Here is an 18,113-nt window from a genome sequence, read left to right on the forward strand (position 1 = left end):
GTATTTACATAAAGCTATATCATACCAAAGCAATCTGAAACACAATGTTATTTGGACACACAGATAGAATACATTTCTTTATCAAATGAACAATCTATAGCTGAGATGTGGCAGCTTTTCCTTTCTAAAAGCAACTGTTGAGGCAAAAACAGGTCTGTATTCAGTTTGTACAGTGATCAATATGATCAGTGTGGGTTTTGGGGCCTTAAATGACAGCATGTTCCATACAGCCTGATACAAAAACACTGAGGTATCAGGACTCAGAACGTTACAGCTTGAGAGAGAAACTACATAATAAAACACCTGCTTCCAACCCATTCAACAAATTTTTCCCAATTTAAATCATAAATTAGACTGAGAAGCTACATGCACCAAAGTAGCAGTTTGGGGATTTGGCATGATATTCAAACATTTTGGAAATCTAAAAGTGACTGCAGAATATCTATTAGAAGAGCCATTTAAGACACTGGCCTCAAATGCTACTGAAACAGACTTGTTAGCTACCTATCAAGGCATCATGATTCTTTTATTTACAAAATAAACAAGACACACTGCTGCTAAGGTATCTAATAATACTGTAGTACCTCACTTTAAATCAGCAGCTTAAGAATTTTACTTCATCAAAATACCACAAGTATGTAAAACATAATGCTCTCAAGTAAAATTTATTGCTTGGTTACATACATCACTCTTGTATAGCTAACAGCTTTCCAAAAGTCATCAAATCTTATTTTACAAAATACTGTACCATATGAAAATGTTATGGCTGTTTGTATTCTCTTACTTGTGGTGACTCTGAATCTAGATCTACACAATTTAGCTTTTGGAAACTGCCACTGACTGTAGGAAATAGTAATGAAGCACTAGGTTTCTGTAGCTCACAAAAAGGTCCGCCCTCTCAGCACAATCGGACTGCAATGAACAATTTAGTTTAAAACAATAAGCTTGAACAGTCCATAATACCTTAATTTTTATAACTCACAATGCAAGCATTACTATCCCATGCAAGCTTATGCGAGTAAACTCAACTAAACACACCAGAAGCAAAGTCATGAGTGTGAAGGTGAATTTAATAGTTATAATGATCTGATCTAATATACATAGTAGGATAGCATTGCGTTGGAACTAAACTGCATCGAATAGTCTGCCTTAATGGAACTGCTGATATTGTAGCATTTGGTATATTGTGAGAGTATGTTTCACAATATCTGCTTAATTTTTCAAAGCCAAAAGCTTCGATTGGCTACATAATAAATGCAGAATGAAGAAGACACATACTTAAACCCCCCCCGCACCCCCCCACACCTATCAAAGGAAACTCAACAAACCTTAAATAAACTCCAAACCTATTCAGTGGTCAATAGAATGGTTAACAAGATGAATTCTGCATTAGAGTAAAAAAAACTGTGACTTGATACCAGAACGGCAATGAATCCTGTAATACAATATTGGTTCTATACAGAAGATAGTACGCACCATTTTGTGAATTTCTTGTCAGAAGCTGATTAATTTTTTTTACGTACACGACTCTGAAATTAAACCCCTTTGTACAGTTCAGTCCCAAACCAAATGATTGTTCAGGGACAATTAAACAATTAGAAAATTAACTTTAGTAATACTCTTCATGATTACTGAGTTGCAATGTTAAATTACTGTGAATTAGCAGTGAAGCTCAACACAGGGCATCTCCTCATTTTAAAAGTCCAGCTAAAATAAAAAATAACTTTGAATTTTTCCGTCTATGCATTAGTACCCAACTGGGTATTCAGAAACCCATGACTTTTCAGTTAGCTTTGACCAGTGCTAATGAACATTATTTGCTGGAAAATTGTACAAAATAGACAAGAAATGTACACCAAGGAGGGAAAAATTTTATACTTGCTTTTGATTTTGCCATCACAGAATTATTTGAAAGTATTGAGGTGGAGAAATACCTAGCTGCTTTCAATGATACACCTGAACTCCATGCTGCACCTTGGCCCGTGTGGGAGAGGCGGAATCACACCACTCCCCTCTGGTTGACAGAGATAAGGCCGCAAAGGAGCCGGAACAGGCCAGTCTATTAGTCTGCTGCTACTGGTGGTAGGGGCACAGCCTGTGAGGAGCAAACAGTCATGCTCTTGAAGAAGGGACGATGGTGATGGTGAGAAGGTAGCTGGCCTTTAGCGCCAAGGGAACTGATTAACATTTGTAGGATGGGAATTTTTTTTTTGCAGGAAGACCAGGTGTTAGTCGTTGAATTGGAATACGGTCCGGGTGCGTGACAGACACTTTTGTACTGCAGAGGGAAATAGTTACAAATTCCTGCCTTTCGTTGGGTGACTGGAGTGGGTTTGGGGGCAGGGTGGCATTAAGGGCTTTCCTGAGACAGTCCAAATGACCAAGAGAAAACTATTCTGCATTTTGTGCATGGGTACAGACGTGAGTGCCCATTTCTGACAGGCTGTCGGATCTAGCATGTAGATTTGGCCTGGGAGAACAATCAGGAGTCTGAGTAAGTGGAAGTGATAGATAGAGAGAATGAATAAGCTACACATTTGGTCACCTGTCTGGATTGGTAACCACAGCAAAGCATTAGATTGGTCTTATTATGAGATGATGTTGGTAATTCTATATTTTTCAATCAGCATGTAACAGTTATGGTCAGATAAGTTAATCTAGTGTGAGAGGTGGGACTTTGCAGAGCTGATAATGTTTAATAGGTAGCCTCAGTCTGCAGAGCCAAAATATTATATTTCATCAATATAATGAAAAATTAGGGCAAAAGTTTCATGCACCCTGGATATTGAACCGTGACTGCAGAACACAAGCATAGCATGAAAAGATAATGCACCAACTCTTGCTGACAGAAGTCACAAACCACCTGAAGTCTATTCCCCATTTGGCTTTATCAAAAACAAAATTCATATTCCACTTAAATACCTTCCAAATCAAATTCTTTATTCTTACAGTTTTCAGCTTATTGGTATGTTTATTTATATTCACAGCAGAACCTTTTAAAGAAAGGCTTCATTTCTAAATACTGAAGGAAAATATGGCTGAAAGCCTGCACACTGGATTAAACAGCAGAAAAGTCAGCAACCACCGAGGATCAAAAAAAAAGCGCAAAGAGCTGATCGTTCTGCAAAACGACGATAGAAATACATTCATCGGACAAGGTTCGAAGCCGATGTCGATCTGTTGTGAGGACAGACTTAAGTCACACTTATGGTGAATGCAATTAATGGAGAAAGCAGCTTCAGTAGACAAGTACATTGCTACTAAGGAGCCTGTCACTCTCTGAGCAACACTTGTAATAAGAATTTCTCTGAGACTGGCTGAGAGTTCAATTGGCTGCTGCACTTTTCTTGGCTTGATCTGGTGGAGCTTGTTTGTTGGTATAATTGTTACCACCTAAATGTTGGCCTTGCACTGTACATCAGCAAGCACGTGGACCTTCTGGACCTAGTTGAAGACAGGAGGAATAGCAATCCAGAGGGTCAGCAATATTTCTGTAAGATTGAAAAGCATGAAATACATATTTAATTAACAGAAAGAAACACAAGACAACATAGTAAAATTCAACGGATTCAGATCAGTAAGCGATTATGGAAAATGAGCAACATCTTAGCCATTCTCTCTGGTCTCTAGCTCAAAGAACAAATTTGTTTTAAGCATTTCTTAAAAATATCTTGCATACAAATGAATAATCTTTCTTACTGTTTGATTTGCAATGCACCCTTGCTTCTTGCCCCAGTTAAGGGTATGAGTGTGCAGTAGCAGCCAAGGAGTTAACAAGTCATGCACAGTGTTACACAGTTTAAATGTTTTAAGGTATTGCCTTTTAATGAGACAGCATAGATTTTTTTTAAAGGAAAGCAGGATTGTGTTGAGACTTCTTTTGCTTTTACATACACTAGTTAATAAATCTCTGTTGTACTAATGGAAATGTAATTAATTATTTATTGTAACTCGTTACTGGAGCAGTCTTGCAATAAATCTTTCATCCTGAAGAAGGGGGAAAAAAACTTTTATGTTCACATCAGCAACAACTATCATCCAAAAGGCAGCTTCTGTGGTAAATATTGAATGGCACCTGCTCTTTAAGATTAGCAGTCTAACAACAAGAGCAGGTGACACAATATCCCAACATTCATTGCTGGGACTTGGCTTCACTTCAACCTAGATTGATGAGGTAACATTACCCATAATACCTCTAAGTTTTAACCCAAGAGGTGCAAATTGAATTTACTTAAGGATTGAATTCATGGGATAAATGAAAAAATTATATGGAGTACTAAGGATAGAAAGATGTGGGAAATTATAAAATCTCACTCTGGAGCTGCAGTGAAAGAAAGCCACTAGGCACATTGAGTTTTGATGCTGCCTTTTATTCCTGCCATTTATCCTGGTACTGTTGTCATTATCAGGCAGTGTGGCACAGGCCTCACCTATTTAAGTGACCATTCTTCATGCCTGAGCTCTTTCGTGTTGGTTGATTGTACAACTGTGGAGGCTTCACCAAAACCTTTAAGTGTAACCAAAAAAGGATTTGAGGGATGAGGTTGAAGCTCACTTTGTTTTGTTTATCCCACAGAGAGCCAAGTCGAGCTTGGGCCTATTTGAGTTCCCCCAGATGGAAGGGATCTGTTCAGAGGGCCTTCAGATCATCATTGAGTGGGGGGCAAATGTAGAGCGGTTGTACATCAAAGTCACACAGCATAGACACAGATCCTTTGGTCCACTAAGTCTGGACCAATCATTAACCTACTTGGCTGACAGCCAACTCATCTTTGCGAAATGGGAGGAAACAGCAACAGCGGGAGAAAATGCAAACTCCACATGGCACATGGACAGCAGCGAGTTCAGGATTGAACCCAGGGTTGTGAGGAAGCACCATTGTGCCACCCTTGTGGCCATTGCAAGGACAAGGCTTTTTGGGCCAGGAGACTGGAAAGCAGCAGAGGAAGCGGAGGGGGGGGGGGGGAGTCAAGGTGGGATGAAATAATTTTGCGGTATGAGAGCAGGATGAAACCCAGACAGAGCTGTTGTGAATCCCTGGGAGGACTGTGCAGGGTGAATGGACTGTCGTGGGGAAGACACTTGGATAACCTGTGACTGCCTGTGGCCCAGGTAAGGTAGAAGTCTCCTCTAAATAAGTTGCTGAACCCACTGGTAAGGGTTTACTTCAGGAGGTGTCTGACAAAATTAGCAGTGCAATACCAGTAACAAAACGGTTAGCAAATAACTTTTGCTAAGTTCTGTCAGGTAATGCAGAAAAACATCCTGCTAACCTTTGTAAGTTGTAGGGCAATGTCCAAATAAAAATAATCGCAACCAATGAAGAACAAAAACCAAGCCAAGTTAAAACTTCAAGAAAACTTGTTTCAGATTTTAACAGAAAAGCATCAATAGAGAATTTAAGTAACTTTTTAACTTTATAAAGCAGATCAGTGGATGACAAAAGTTAAGGAATAACTAAAGATGAGACCAGAAAGAAAACCTATAAAAGGGTAGTGAACCTTTTTAAGAGCATGTACCCAAATCTTCTTTTAAAAAAAATCACCTGCCATGGTAATTTTGAGCAGAGATTATCATTGATTAATGAATTAGTAACAATAATTATGGACTTTAAGGAAAAAGCACGAGTCCTGTTGCTTACTTATGTGTATTCATTGCTTTACTATTATTAAAAGTACAACAGAACAGATTGAAATTAATACGGCGTTTTAGAAAACCTGTTAAAATTGCTAATATTAATCACTTAAAAAGACAGCTGAAAAGTATTTATGCGGACGCTAAACTATGTACAGTATTACAAAATACCCAGTGTTCACTCACTAATGACAGAAGGAAAAAGACATCAGCAAAGTGAAGACAATGCCAACTGCCCACCATTTACTATATGTACACTGTGTCTGGGAGGATTTCAAAATGTATCATCCAACATCATATGATCTCGCAACTGTCCAGCTGGCGCAAAGCCGGCATGAGATGTTTTCTGTGAAACATCTCACTGCTTTTGGATTGTATAAAAAAAATCATTTGCTGGTAAAGATAATCATGATGTATCTTTTTATTATGGGTGGGATTTTAAGAATCTTGGGGTGGCACTGCATGCCATGTGCCAACAATTTTTTTTGCGTACCATCTTGGGCACACGTGCCATGGGTTTATCCATGGGGACAGGGATCACCATTTGTCTGTTAAATGGCAGGAAGTGCATTTGGATTTGAATTTTCAGGAACAAACTTTAAGGTATAATTTTCAGATAAGATTATATAAACTTAAAAGCACCTGCTCAATTTTAATGGAGTATTACAAGCTTATTTTGATGCAGCAAAAGATTCTACAAGGCTATAAACTGGACGTTATATGTACATTAGCTCCGATACTTAATTATGCAGTCGTAAAACTAATTACCTGCATAGTCCAGCCTCATCTGAATATGGACTTAACTAATTCATCTATTTCATAATAAGTTCAAAATACACATAATAGGACTTTAATTGGAATTGGGTCATCACACTACTTAATGTAAAATATATTTGCAGCTAAGAGCAATTCAAAATGTTATGTGAAAATGGATCACTTTTATGATGCGCATGTTTCCACAAAACCAACCGTTAGCAAAGCAGTATATCTATGACACTGCTGAGTGGAAGGATACATTATTTATACAGTATAAATAAAGAGCCACTGATCAACTGTGATTACGTCTTAAGTTTTTCTTATAAAAATTTTATATTAGTTTTATCTTCAGGCTCATCTTCGTATGCACAGTTCACATGATGCTTAATTATTTGATAATGACCAACATTCATAGTCACAGTAATATCGCACGGAAATAGATCCTACATCCCAACTCACCCGTGATGACCTCATCTAGTCCCATTTGGTCCCTATCCCTATAAATCGGGGTATCCCAATCTTTTTTGTGCCCTGGACCAATACCATTAAGCAAGGTGTCTGTGGACCCCAGGATGGCAAAGCCTGCACCAAACCTTTCCTCCTATCTTTTCCATTTAAAATACTTCTTTTTGGTTTCACATATTTATATAAAATCATTATGAAAGTAACTGATCTAATAAACATTAAGGTTTTTTTTTGTCTCCCGACTGGAGGGGAAATGCAATGTAAATTGCATGACAATTCATTTTGGCATTAAAGTATCGATTCCATTAATGTTCTAGGTTATCTCAATGACGTTATTCTCAACCCACACTTGCTTGTGATAGGTGTCTTATTATGCTGACTAACTTGGAAAAAGGGCAAGAGATTTGATCCTTTAGACTGAAAACGCTTCTGCCAAGAAAAGTGTAGTATTTTAACCAATTTCTTTTTAACCACCTCAGCAGCAAACATAAAGTGACTGAAAACATAAGAATGGGACTCAGGATTCTGGTCAACCAGTGTTCATACATTCCACCACGTCTGGGTACCAAAAACAATAAATGAAAATCAAAAGATGCTGGAAATCTGAAATAAAAATGGAAAAAAGCAAGAAGAATCTTTCCATAGATACTGCCTGATCTAGCATTTTCTGGCTTTATTTGGTTACCACAACGTATGGGCCTAGAAGTCAGGTCATAGAACATCACATTAATGTGCCTGGTGCAATTCAATTGCAACATATAAAATAACAGCAAAGGAAATAGAAGAATGCTGTAAATTTCACAAAATCCACAATTTTGTTTTGGGTCCTCTGCATATCTGATGCACTCTCTACATCAGGATGCACAATATTTGAGAGAATTGCTTCAACAGTGAAAGGCAAACTTGAGAAACGTCTTCAGGTTGGTCTTCTGAAAATACTTGCTGATTCAGTTCTTCCTGAGAACTTCCCCCACACCTCCACCTGACCCCGTCACACATCTGACGACTCACTCACCTCCCACATTTTCCTATCATGATCCTCCACTGCCACTATTCTCTATCCCGCCCTCAGCAAATTTCCTATATGATCCAACTTCCCTGGACTACCCACTAGCACCACCAACTCCCTCCTGTCTTATCTCCATCCTCTGTCTCACCAAACTCCCATCCAACACTGTTGCAATGAAACTTCACCCCACCCTATACTCAAACACCTAATCCACAAGCAGCTGATCCCCTCTTTCTCTCAAGGCCAGCCCTTCCCATGACAACTGCTGCTCCTCCAAGAATAGAACCTATGACTCTCCCAATTTCCTTCAAGCCCTTATAGTGATGCTCAAGTCCACAGTGGGTCTTGAAGTAAAACTTCCCTACATTTTAGATACTATAATTAACCTTAATCCATGTCAGAAAGGTGCATCGGCTATGATTTATAAAATTATTATGAAACTTAGGAAAGCTCCATTTGATAAGATTAGGGTAGATTGGGAACAGGAATTGGGTTCTATCATTTCCGAAGATGACTGGGGGCAGATTTTACAATTAGTCAATACTTCCTCTATCTGTGCTAAACATTCCCTAATTCAATTTAAAGTTGTTCATAGAGCACATATGTCCAAAGATAAATTAGCTCACTTTTATTCTCATATTCATCCTTTTTGTGATAGATGTCTGGGGCAGATAGCCTCTTTAACTCATATGTTTTGGTCTTGTCCTACTCTGGAAACTTTTTGAAGAGACATTTTTAATATTATCTCAAAGGTATTGAATATAGATATCTCTCCTCACCCTGTTACTGCTATCTTTGGACTATCTAAAATTTCCAGTAATATTTCTCCTTCAGCCCATAGAATGATTGCATTTCTTACTTTAATGGCGAAAAGATGTATCTTACAACATTGGAAAGAGCTTAATGCTCCAACCACCTTTTTTTTGGTGGTTTTCTCAGATGATATTATGCTTGAATTTGGAGAAAATTAGAAGCAATCTTTATGATTCCTCACTTAAATTTGAACAGACCTGGAGATCTTTTATTCAATATTTTCATTTAATGTAATTTTTTTTCCTTCTCTTTTTTGCTCCATATTTATATACCCTTCTTGTTTTTTTTTAACTGTTGTTAATGGAGGTCGGGATTGAGGACGTGATTTTAAGTTCTTTAACTCTACTTGGTTCCAAGTGGGCCCATTGCTTTGCTTTGCTTTTAGTTTAGTTGCACGGTGGGTTTTTTTTTGGGTTTTTTTTTCCTTTTCTCTTGATATATATATATATATATATATATCTAAAAATTAGTATACTATTATGTTACCTTAGTATGTTATGTTTAAATTACATTGTTTGTATCTTTTTTTTCTGTATTAATATCTCCTGTAATTTTATTATATTCTAACAGTGTATTAGTGCCTATATGGCTTACCTTTTTGTATACTTATTCAATAAAAAGATTTAAAAAGAAAGAAAGAAAGTAATAAAACTTCCCGTGTGCAAGGTGAAAATGCTATATGTGACAGAATTTTGTAGTGTTGGGTTTTTGAATGAAATAGTTGAGGGGTTCTATTGCTTTCTGTAGTTTAGTGCAGCTTTTCAAGCACATACAACTGTTAAATCAGGACATCAGCCACAATAGACTATATGCTAGTTTTACATATTGCAGTTTGGTTTTCGACACAATCATCTCATCTAAACTCATCATCAAGCTTCAAGAGCAGGGCCCGTGTACTTCCCATGCAAATAGATACTTGACCTCCTCATTGACAGACCTGAGCCAATGAAGACTGGTAACATCATCTCCTCCTCACTGACCATTAACACAGGTGCATCGCAAGGCTGCGTTCTCAGCCCCCTGCTCTAGTGTGACTAAACACAGCTGCAACGCCATCGTCAAATTCACCAATTTGCACTATTGTTGTTGGACAAACCATATGTGGCGATGCGTCAGCTTACTAGAGCGAGACAGGTCACCCGGTTGTGCGCAACAACAACAACCACCACCATCACCTCTCGTTCAATGTCAGCAAAAGAAAAAAGGGCTGATTGTTGACTTTACGAAGGGGAAGGAGAGTGAACATGCACACTACATTGAGGAAACGGCAGAGGAGCAAGTCAGCAGCTGTAAATTCCTTGGCATTAGTGTATTGGATGGTGCATCCTGGGCCCAGCACGTAGATGCAATCATAAAGAAAGCACACAAGCATCTTTCTTTGGAGGCCAAGGAGGTTCAATTTGTCACTAAATACACTAACAACTTTCTACAAATGTAGGGTTGTAAGTATCCTGAATGATTTTATCGTGGTCTGGTGTGGCAATTTGAATGTGCAAAAATGTAAGAAACTGCAGAGAACCCAATACATCATGGGCACACAGCTTTCCACTTTTGCTAGTATGTACAGGAGGTGTTACCTCAAGCAGGCAACCCTACATCAGGGAACCCCACCACCCGGGCCATGCCACCTTTTCAGAGTTACCATTGGGCAGGAGGTGCAAAAGCGTGAAGTTCAATACCACCAGGTTCAAGACCAGCTTCTTCCTTTCAGCTACTTGGGTTCTTGAACCAAACGCCACGTCCCTAATCAGAGTTTAGCAACACCATGACAATTTTGCACTGAAACAGACTTTATTTTTGCTTATTCTTATTCTGTTTTCTTGTAAAAATTATGCATAATTTACATCAATTTATGTTTTACTTATAAATGCTGTTTATATTGTATGATGCCAATAAATTTATATGATGCAAGTTTTAAGTTACACCTGTACATATGACAAACTCAACTTTGACTTTAACTTAATATATAATATTTTAAAAAATTCTCAAATGCCAAACCACACTGGAATTGGTTTATTATTGTCACATGTATTGAGATACAGTGAAAAGTTGCCTTGCATACTGTTCAAACAAATCAAATCATTGCACAGTGCATTGAGGTAGTAAAGGTAAACTTTACTACTTTGAACAATAACAATGCAGAATAATGTATGACAGTTACAGAGAAAGTAGACAATAAGATGCAAGATCATAATGATGTTGATTGTGAGGTCAAGAGGCCAACTTATCGTACTAGGGGCCATTAATTTTAGGTCTTTGTTTGCTTTGTCTCCTTTCTCCCTACACTGGGATTACTTATATCCACTTTCTTTATGCTACAGCCAATACTTACCCAGTCAGCAACATTAGAGATGGGGGACATTATTTTTTAGGTGAGCCAATTGAAAAAAAACACTAAATTGCTGTTTTCAAAAATGCATTTACTTTTCTTTTGTTAATTTTCACTTTTGAGAAAGTACCATTTTTCAAGAGGTTATTTATCCTGTGTGAGGTATCATTGTGTAAGGTGATTGGGCAAAGGAGGGAGAAAAACAATAAAAACACATCTCAGTCCCCTGCCTACAAGTTCAGACCAATGATTATTACATATTAATTATAAATGCAAGAGCTGACATTCTCTGCCTACACTTGAGAACCAAGAGCAATGATTGTATTTGGCCATAGCTAGAACTACAGACCAAACCAAGAACTTTTCAGAGATACCAGAGTCTGCAGAGATACTGATATCTGGAGCAACACACAAAGCACTGGAGGAATTCAGCAAGTCAGGCAGCATCTAAGGAGGGAAATGGACAGTCAACATTTTGGTCAAGACCCTCCAAGGCTTTCTGTGTTCCTCCAAAGGTCATTCAGGTCAGGTATCCATTTGATAAACTCACTGATATTCAGCTGAAATATGCCTGCAATACCGCTATAAAAATGAGGGAAACGTTTCCCCATCTCATAAACTGGTCCTAACTGTCTTTACGTAGAAAGTTATAGTTCAGTGCTACTTGAGTTGTAATCCATTTTAACTGCAACCTAAGGCATTAATAGAGAAGAGCTCTGCCTGACATTTCCGGGCAGTCCTTTCAACTTTGCCCATTGGCAGTCAAGGCTTTTAACAACCACATTTAAAAACAAAAATAGATATGAAGAATGAAAATTAAGTATATTAGAATACTAACAAATATATCTAAAATCATCACGTTAAAATACACTGAACATTTACCATTACCCACTGGCCTACATCACAGCCATATCTGGATCCCTTCTTTAGCAATTCACTGCTATTACTGGATCCAGAGATGGGTTTATGAAGGTGAGCCTGAATTTGACTTCCAGTATTGCTTGGACTTCTACTTTCAATCATGTCAGCAATCACCACAATGCAGGCCAACATGCCGACAGCTTTTATAAAGCAGTCGTTAAAGAATCAGATAGGACACCATACAGGCTCACACCAGCAGAATAGTTTGTCCCAGAAACACTAATATTATGGTACATAATGATGTTTGCCTGTTGGAGTTAATGCTTCAGCCTTTCAACAAAGGGTAGCATTTTACCATTAATATCATTGGTCAATTTCATACCTTAAATGCTTTCCAATATAAAGTATTTTACAGTTAAATACTTTCAATATCTGAAAATGCCATGATCCTTTTCTGAGATGCATTTGATGAAATCTTAGCACCTTCAATATTGGGCGCTACTTGGCTGCTAATGCAATCTTCCTGATATTTAGAAAACATTGCCCATCTCTTACCTGTTCAGCACCCATTGAGGACAATCCTGATGTAGGCACAGAGGTCATTGAGGTCATGCTAATCTGCCCTGACATCTGATTCATGTTGTTCATACCAGCAGTATTGGTTGCCATAGAAACACTGATATTCATGTTGTTGCTGTACATGCTGGTGTTTGCCTGCTGTCCAAACTGTGGTGGGGACGGCTGTGAAAACATGCTAAATTAGAAGAGAGGGAAAACAAAAATCATGGATTAGATTAAGTACATTTTCCTGAAAACTTTTACTTCTTGGAGTAATTCTGTCAGTGAATCTTTATAAAAGAGAGGCACAATTCTTAAGCAATAGACAACAAGGGCATTGCTTGCCACACTCCTGAGTCGAAATATTAAGTCTCAAATCCTCACTGGTGTTTTTATCTGCTACAGGCTGAATTACTCCATCACTCTCCTCTGGACGCCCTTTTATTTTATTGAGATACAGCACGGAATAGCCCTTACGGCCCTTTGAGCCACACCGTCCAGCTACCCCTCGATTTAATCCTAACCTAATCACAGGACAATCTACAATGACCAATCAACCTACCAACCGGTACGTCTTTGGACTGTGGGAGGAAACCAAAGTACCCAGAGGAAACCCACACGGTCACGGGAGAACGCACAAACTCCTTACAGGCAGTGGAGGGAAATTGAAGCTGGGTTGCCTGTACTGTACAGTGCTGTACCAACCACCATGCTGCCATGCCACCCAATTGCAATTGATAAACATGATGTGCTCAAAATGCAGGCAACACATCCCACTCAAGCCCATCACTCTCATTCCATGAACTGCTCCTTACCTTGTCTATGTAAACCATGGTTCATTTTGAATGGTAAAAGGTGGGATAGACAGGCTGTAAGTAATAAAGGTTTCTAGGGACTGTACTACACAGTTCTGCAACTATAACGGCAGCATCCATCATTAAGGACCCCCATCACCCAGGTCATGCCCTGTTCTCATTGCTACCATCAGCAAGGAGGTACCGAAGAAGCCTGAAGACACACACTCAACAGCTTCTTTCCCCCTGCATCTGACTTCTGAATGAACACTGAACCCATGAACACTACCTCACTACTTTTTAAAATTTCTACTTTTACACTACTTATTTTAACTATTTTAGATATTATATATTATGTAAATTTTGCCCCCCCATCACAGGACAAAATAAATCCCTTAATTAAAATAGTCCCTCCAAAAAAGCATGCTGCTAAATTGAATACACAACATACCCAAGATCAGGGCCTGTTAGATCAACACTATTTACCCTTCTCCACGATTCAATCACTCCTCTCTGCATAAGCACAATATGACCTTTCTATTCTTTAAAAAAAAATTAGAAACAATCAGAAGGCTGTCAACCACCCGAAGTGTCTTGAGTGTAGTGCTGTATATATCTACATCTGCCCGCTTTCTCAGCTGTCTCCCTCTGTAGTGGAAGTATGGAGGTGTTGGGAAAGTACCTGTTTCCATTAATGCTTCCCTGTGGCCAGCCATTAATCTCAGAAGGTGATTGGTAGGTAGGTGTAGGCTGAGACTGCTGTATCATTGGACTCTGTGTATGACTCATCCTTGGAGACATTAATGGGCTTTGGGGGGTTGTCGACCCACCAAATCCTGCATCAGACTGCTGATTCATTCCTGTAAATGAACAAACCCCATAAAACAACCTTGAACAATGTACAGCTTAAAAAACAATTTTAATATTTTAGTACACTCTATGTATTAACATTATACAATTGAAAACTTCTCCTTTAATGACAATTAGTCAAATTGACAAGGAAATCTAAATAAATGTCAACATGGTTGACATTTTCTTCCACATGCAACTCCACTCATTTAATGAATTTACTGTGAAGAATGGCAGTAAATTATTAATTTTTCAAATGTACCCACTACTAGTTACATTTTGGCTCCATTACCAACACAGCAATACGTCTCCAAGAACATCAAACACCTTCAAAAAATATTTGTTAACTGAAATAGCTAGACAGCAAAACAGCATCAGCCTCCTGTGCCCTCAACTGTTTAACCTATACCCAGAATATTTGAAGATTAATTCTGATATTTTAGAATGATTTGCCTCTTCAATCAGTTTATTTTGATCTTTGATTTGGTTCTATTAAAAATGTCTCAAATGCACAGTAAATTCAATAAATGTGTGGAGGTTAAACTGTACGAACTGCAATCATATTTACAAATTTCCATAAACATTTGTTTTTATAGTCTGAAGTAGCAACTCGTCCCTAAGAATTTTAATAGACGGGCATGAGCATGAATTAGCATTATACAAGTTTCCCCAGGGACTGCTGAAAATTAATGCACTGTACCTATACATCTAATTAAACATATTTACTTCTCAACTAATTAGCATTCAGCTCCTGAAATTTAATTTTGAATGTTTTCTCAACAGTGCCATTCAAAACTTGCACCAAACCTAAACCTACCTTTATCCATGGCCCCTTTTCCACATATCATAAAGTGTAGCTCATGATGAAACAATCATGGTCACAATAAATTACCTCCACTGGCATAGAAGATGGATGACTTTCATAGAAAATGACTATGTTAGGTTTTGTCTCCTTTATGCAACTATGCATGTTACTTAAGAAATTTTAAAAACTTGAGAGATTATGTTTTATCTTTTCCTCTTATCGATCTTGCGTTTTCTCTGTTTATTGAAGACACTGGAATCTTGGCTAATGCTGAAGTTCTCCAGACCTACGCTCTGAATAGAAACAGCAACCTTAGGAAGTCAACTGTGACTGACTAGCAAATATAGGAGAGAATATGAATCATATCTCCAGCTTTCTCAGTCTATAAACACTGTGCCATTCATTTAAATTCATTTCCCCCAAGTCAGCAGAATAGTTTGGCTAAGGGTACATTATTTCCCACAATAGGATTAATAATAGAATTTACTAGTCCTTACAAATTTTGTAATGACAGCCACTACTAAACAAATAAAATGTGAATGAAACCTAACTGGCACTGCCACTTGCAAATAGGACAAATTTTGAAATGAGATCTAATTAGCAATATTTTGTAACAATAGCATGCAGAATTTGGTTTATAATAGTACTGAATTAGTTATGCCTGGGCCCGTAACACCCTACTTAACTAATCTGAAGGCTCAATTTGGAGAACAAATAGATCAGAAGGTACAAGAAAATATTCATATGAAATAAAACATTTTCATTTGCTATCACTGAAAAAAAAAGTCTATGACAAGAGTTTACGGGCAACAAAACAACTGCTATAATTCTCATGAGGTTTCTTCACCTGGAGAATAACATTCACAGTACCCACTGAATACTCAAAAAAGATTATTCCTTATAATAAAAACCTAGAGAATGTTTATTGCAAAATGGGGAAACTTTTAAACAAGGAATTCAGGTTCAAAGTCAATACGTTTAAAATACATTAAATTGCTACTATGTTTGGCACGTCTCTGGCATGTAAGATTCTTAATTTTGTTGTAATATTTAATTCTTTAAACTGGGATTTATAAATGTCCCTGTCACATCCAAAATAGGATGAATGGTGTATTAATTTGGATTTAATTATTGCATTACAAATATTTAACTGAAGCCTTTATAGGCATAAAAAGCACGGCCCTAGGAAAAGTTTCACAGATATCCAATATAGTTCAATTCTGCCCAATGCAGTTTGGGAATTTATAAATTTCAATTCAATTCAGTCTTCTAAATCTAGTAGTCCACTGTTAAAAATTCTACTGCATCCTGTATCAATATATTGTCAGTGGGTAAAACACCATAAAAATCTTGTTTCTTGACAGAATACCTAATTCAACTACTTTGGACTCTTTTTGTTAACGATGAGATTTATAAGACAAATAATGACTAATCTGACCATGGTTCAGTTTAGTTCTGTAATGTTTAAGTACAGTTGAAAACTTTTCTAAAACAAAATGCATGTGCTGTAATGTTATTTTAAAACATTTTGTACTATTATCCAGCATTGATTTTGTACAATTTAAGTTAATGCCAGATATTTGAATGATTAACAACTGACACTGAAAATATTTTAAAAATATAAATAGCTTTCTGTTGAACCTTTACAAATTTCATCATTGGCACAAAGCTTACTTCAACTCAGAAAAGCTTTTCCCAATTGCTTCTGCACTGTGTATTAATTTTGCAGATGAGACTTCATTGTGAAAAGCACGAAAAACCTAAGTCTCTACAGTCAGAGCACAGAAACAAATTCTGCAACATCACTGAAAGGACATTCAAAGCTTCACTCATGAATTAGTAGTGCTCATTCCCAAGCGAAAAAATTTACTGAAGGAATGGGTCTTGATATTCTACTGAGAGACAAAAATTTGAATATTAAATGTCAAAAATATATTCTAGGATTTTAGAGGATACAGCACATGCCATTTACATCACCTCACCTGGAACTGTCCACTTCAAACTCATTTAGTTTAGTTTAGCTCTTTCTTTACATCATAAATGCTCCCTTTTCCAGTCAACAAACTTACTAATAAATTACATCAACGTCCAAGCAGGACTTGCAGTTGGGCACCTGTGTTATAGAATTTTTTCTGGATATTGCTCTGATGCTAGGGCCAACAATTCATCTACATAATTTTTGAAAACTAAAGATCAAAACAAACTAATTTTAAACATATCTGCTGATGTGAAATATCTCATCAATGGATTACTTCTGTGAGATTTTCTAAAATTAAGATCTGCCCTTTAGCCAGTTACGAAAGCTTCTTTCCCTCTGCTGTCAGACTTCTGAGCAGTCCATGAACCCTTAAACACTACCTCATTACTCCTTTTTCTGCACCATTTATATTTGTAATTTATATTTTTGCGTTTGCACTATATGGTTACTGCAAAACAAAAGATTTCACGTCAAACATCAGTAATAATTAATCTGATTCTGAGAACTGTGTTAGACAACTAAAGCATGCAAGTTAGTACTGAATTTTCACATTCACTTATAACTAAAGGGAAGGTGGATAAGGTTAAACAGGGTATAGACATTACAAGCAACAGCTCCACACCCAATGCAAAGCCAAATCAATTTCCCATCACACAAAGACAAAGCAGAATGCAATCTTTACAATAAATAGTTTTGCCATTCTAGTAGTTAACAGCACTCAGAGGAAAGGCAGTACCTGAGCTGGGAAACTGGAAGGCATTGTGCTGCATTTGGGGACTCATTACAGGCCCAAACTGTCCTCCCACATTTCCTATCATTCCCTGGTTAGCCAGATTCATCTGGGAGCCATGCAAGGAGCCGTGAGAGAGGAGCTGTGACCCAGGATTTGGGGACACTGGGGAGAAAGGACTGGTGGAAGGTGGTGGGGAAGTAAGCCCAGTACCATAGTTCGGAGGGTATGGGAACTGTTGTGGTGATGCCTGAGGAATCCGAGGAGTGCTCATGGCGGTTGCCATGCCGCCAGAGGCTGTCATATTTGGTGGGATGTTCAAGCCCTGCTGCCGCATCATCATGGTTCTCTGTTGTGCCTGCTGCTGCTGCTGCTGTATCAACTGCCTTTGGCGCAGGTGCTGATTCAGAAGTTCACGCTGTCTCTGGGCCAGCATCTGTGCATTTATAGGTCCCTGAAACAACAAATCAAAATTCGTCTCTCTCACGCACTTAGAATCCTTCTCCAAATCAGTTAGTAAGGAGCTGTGTGC

At 37.9% G+C, this 18,113-nt stretch overlaps 2 protein-coding genes across 10 annotated transcripts in view; one reads left to right on the forward strand and one right to left on the reverse strand.

Moving 5' to 3' along the window:
• The window catches only part of LOC134355175 (uncharacterized), an 86,195-nt gene extending 81,242 nt beyond the window's left edge, over positions 1-4,953 (forward strand). The window contains exon 2 of the mRNA XM_063064965.1: positions 4,577-4,953. The gene's annotated coding sequence lies outside the window, so the exon portion shown is untranslated. The remainder of the gene's footprint in view (positions 1-4,576) is intronic.
• Positions 1,282-18,113, reverse strand: part of ncoa2 (nuclear receptor coactivator 2) — a 352,079-nt gene continuing 335,247 nt past the window's right edge. For 6 of the 9 annotated variants that reach the window (XM_063064795.1, XM_063064830.1, XM_063064813.1 and 3 more), the window contains 4 exons: positions 17,588-18,035; positions 13,902-14,079; positions 12,423-12,621; positions 1,282-3,444 (listed from right to left, as the gene is read on the reverse strand). In XM_063064795.1, coding sequence (XP_062920865.1) covers positions 3,394-3,444; positions 12,423-12,621; positions 13,902-14,079; positions 17,588-18,035 — 876 coding nt within the window. In that variant the 3' untranslated portion in view covers positions 1,282-3,393. Of the gene's footprint in view, positions 3,492-12,422; positions 12,622-13,901; positions 14,080-17,587; positions 18,036-18,113 lie in introns of all 9 variants that reach the window. The other 3 variants (XM_063064835.1, XM_063064832.1, XM_063064822.1) reach the window with 2 other exon arrangements.

Source organism: Mobula hypostoma, chromosome 1, assembly GCF_963921235.1.
Source record: "Mobula hypostoma chromosome 1, sMobHyp1.1, whole genome shotgun sequence".
Classification (NCBI taxonomy): domain Eukaryota; kingdom Metazoa; phylum Chordata; class Chondrichthyes; order Myliobatiformes; family Myliobatidae; genus Mobula; species Mobula hypostoma.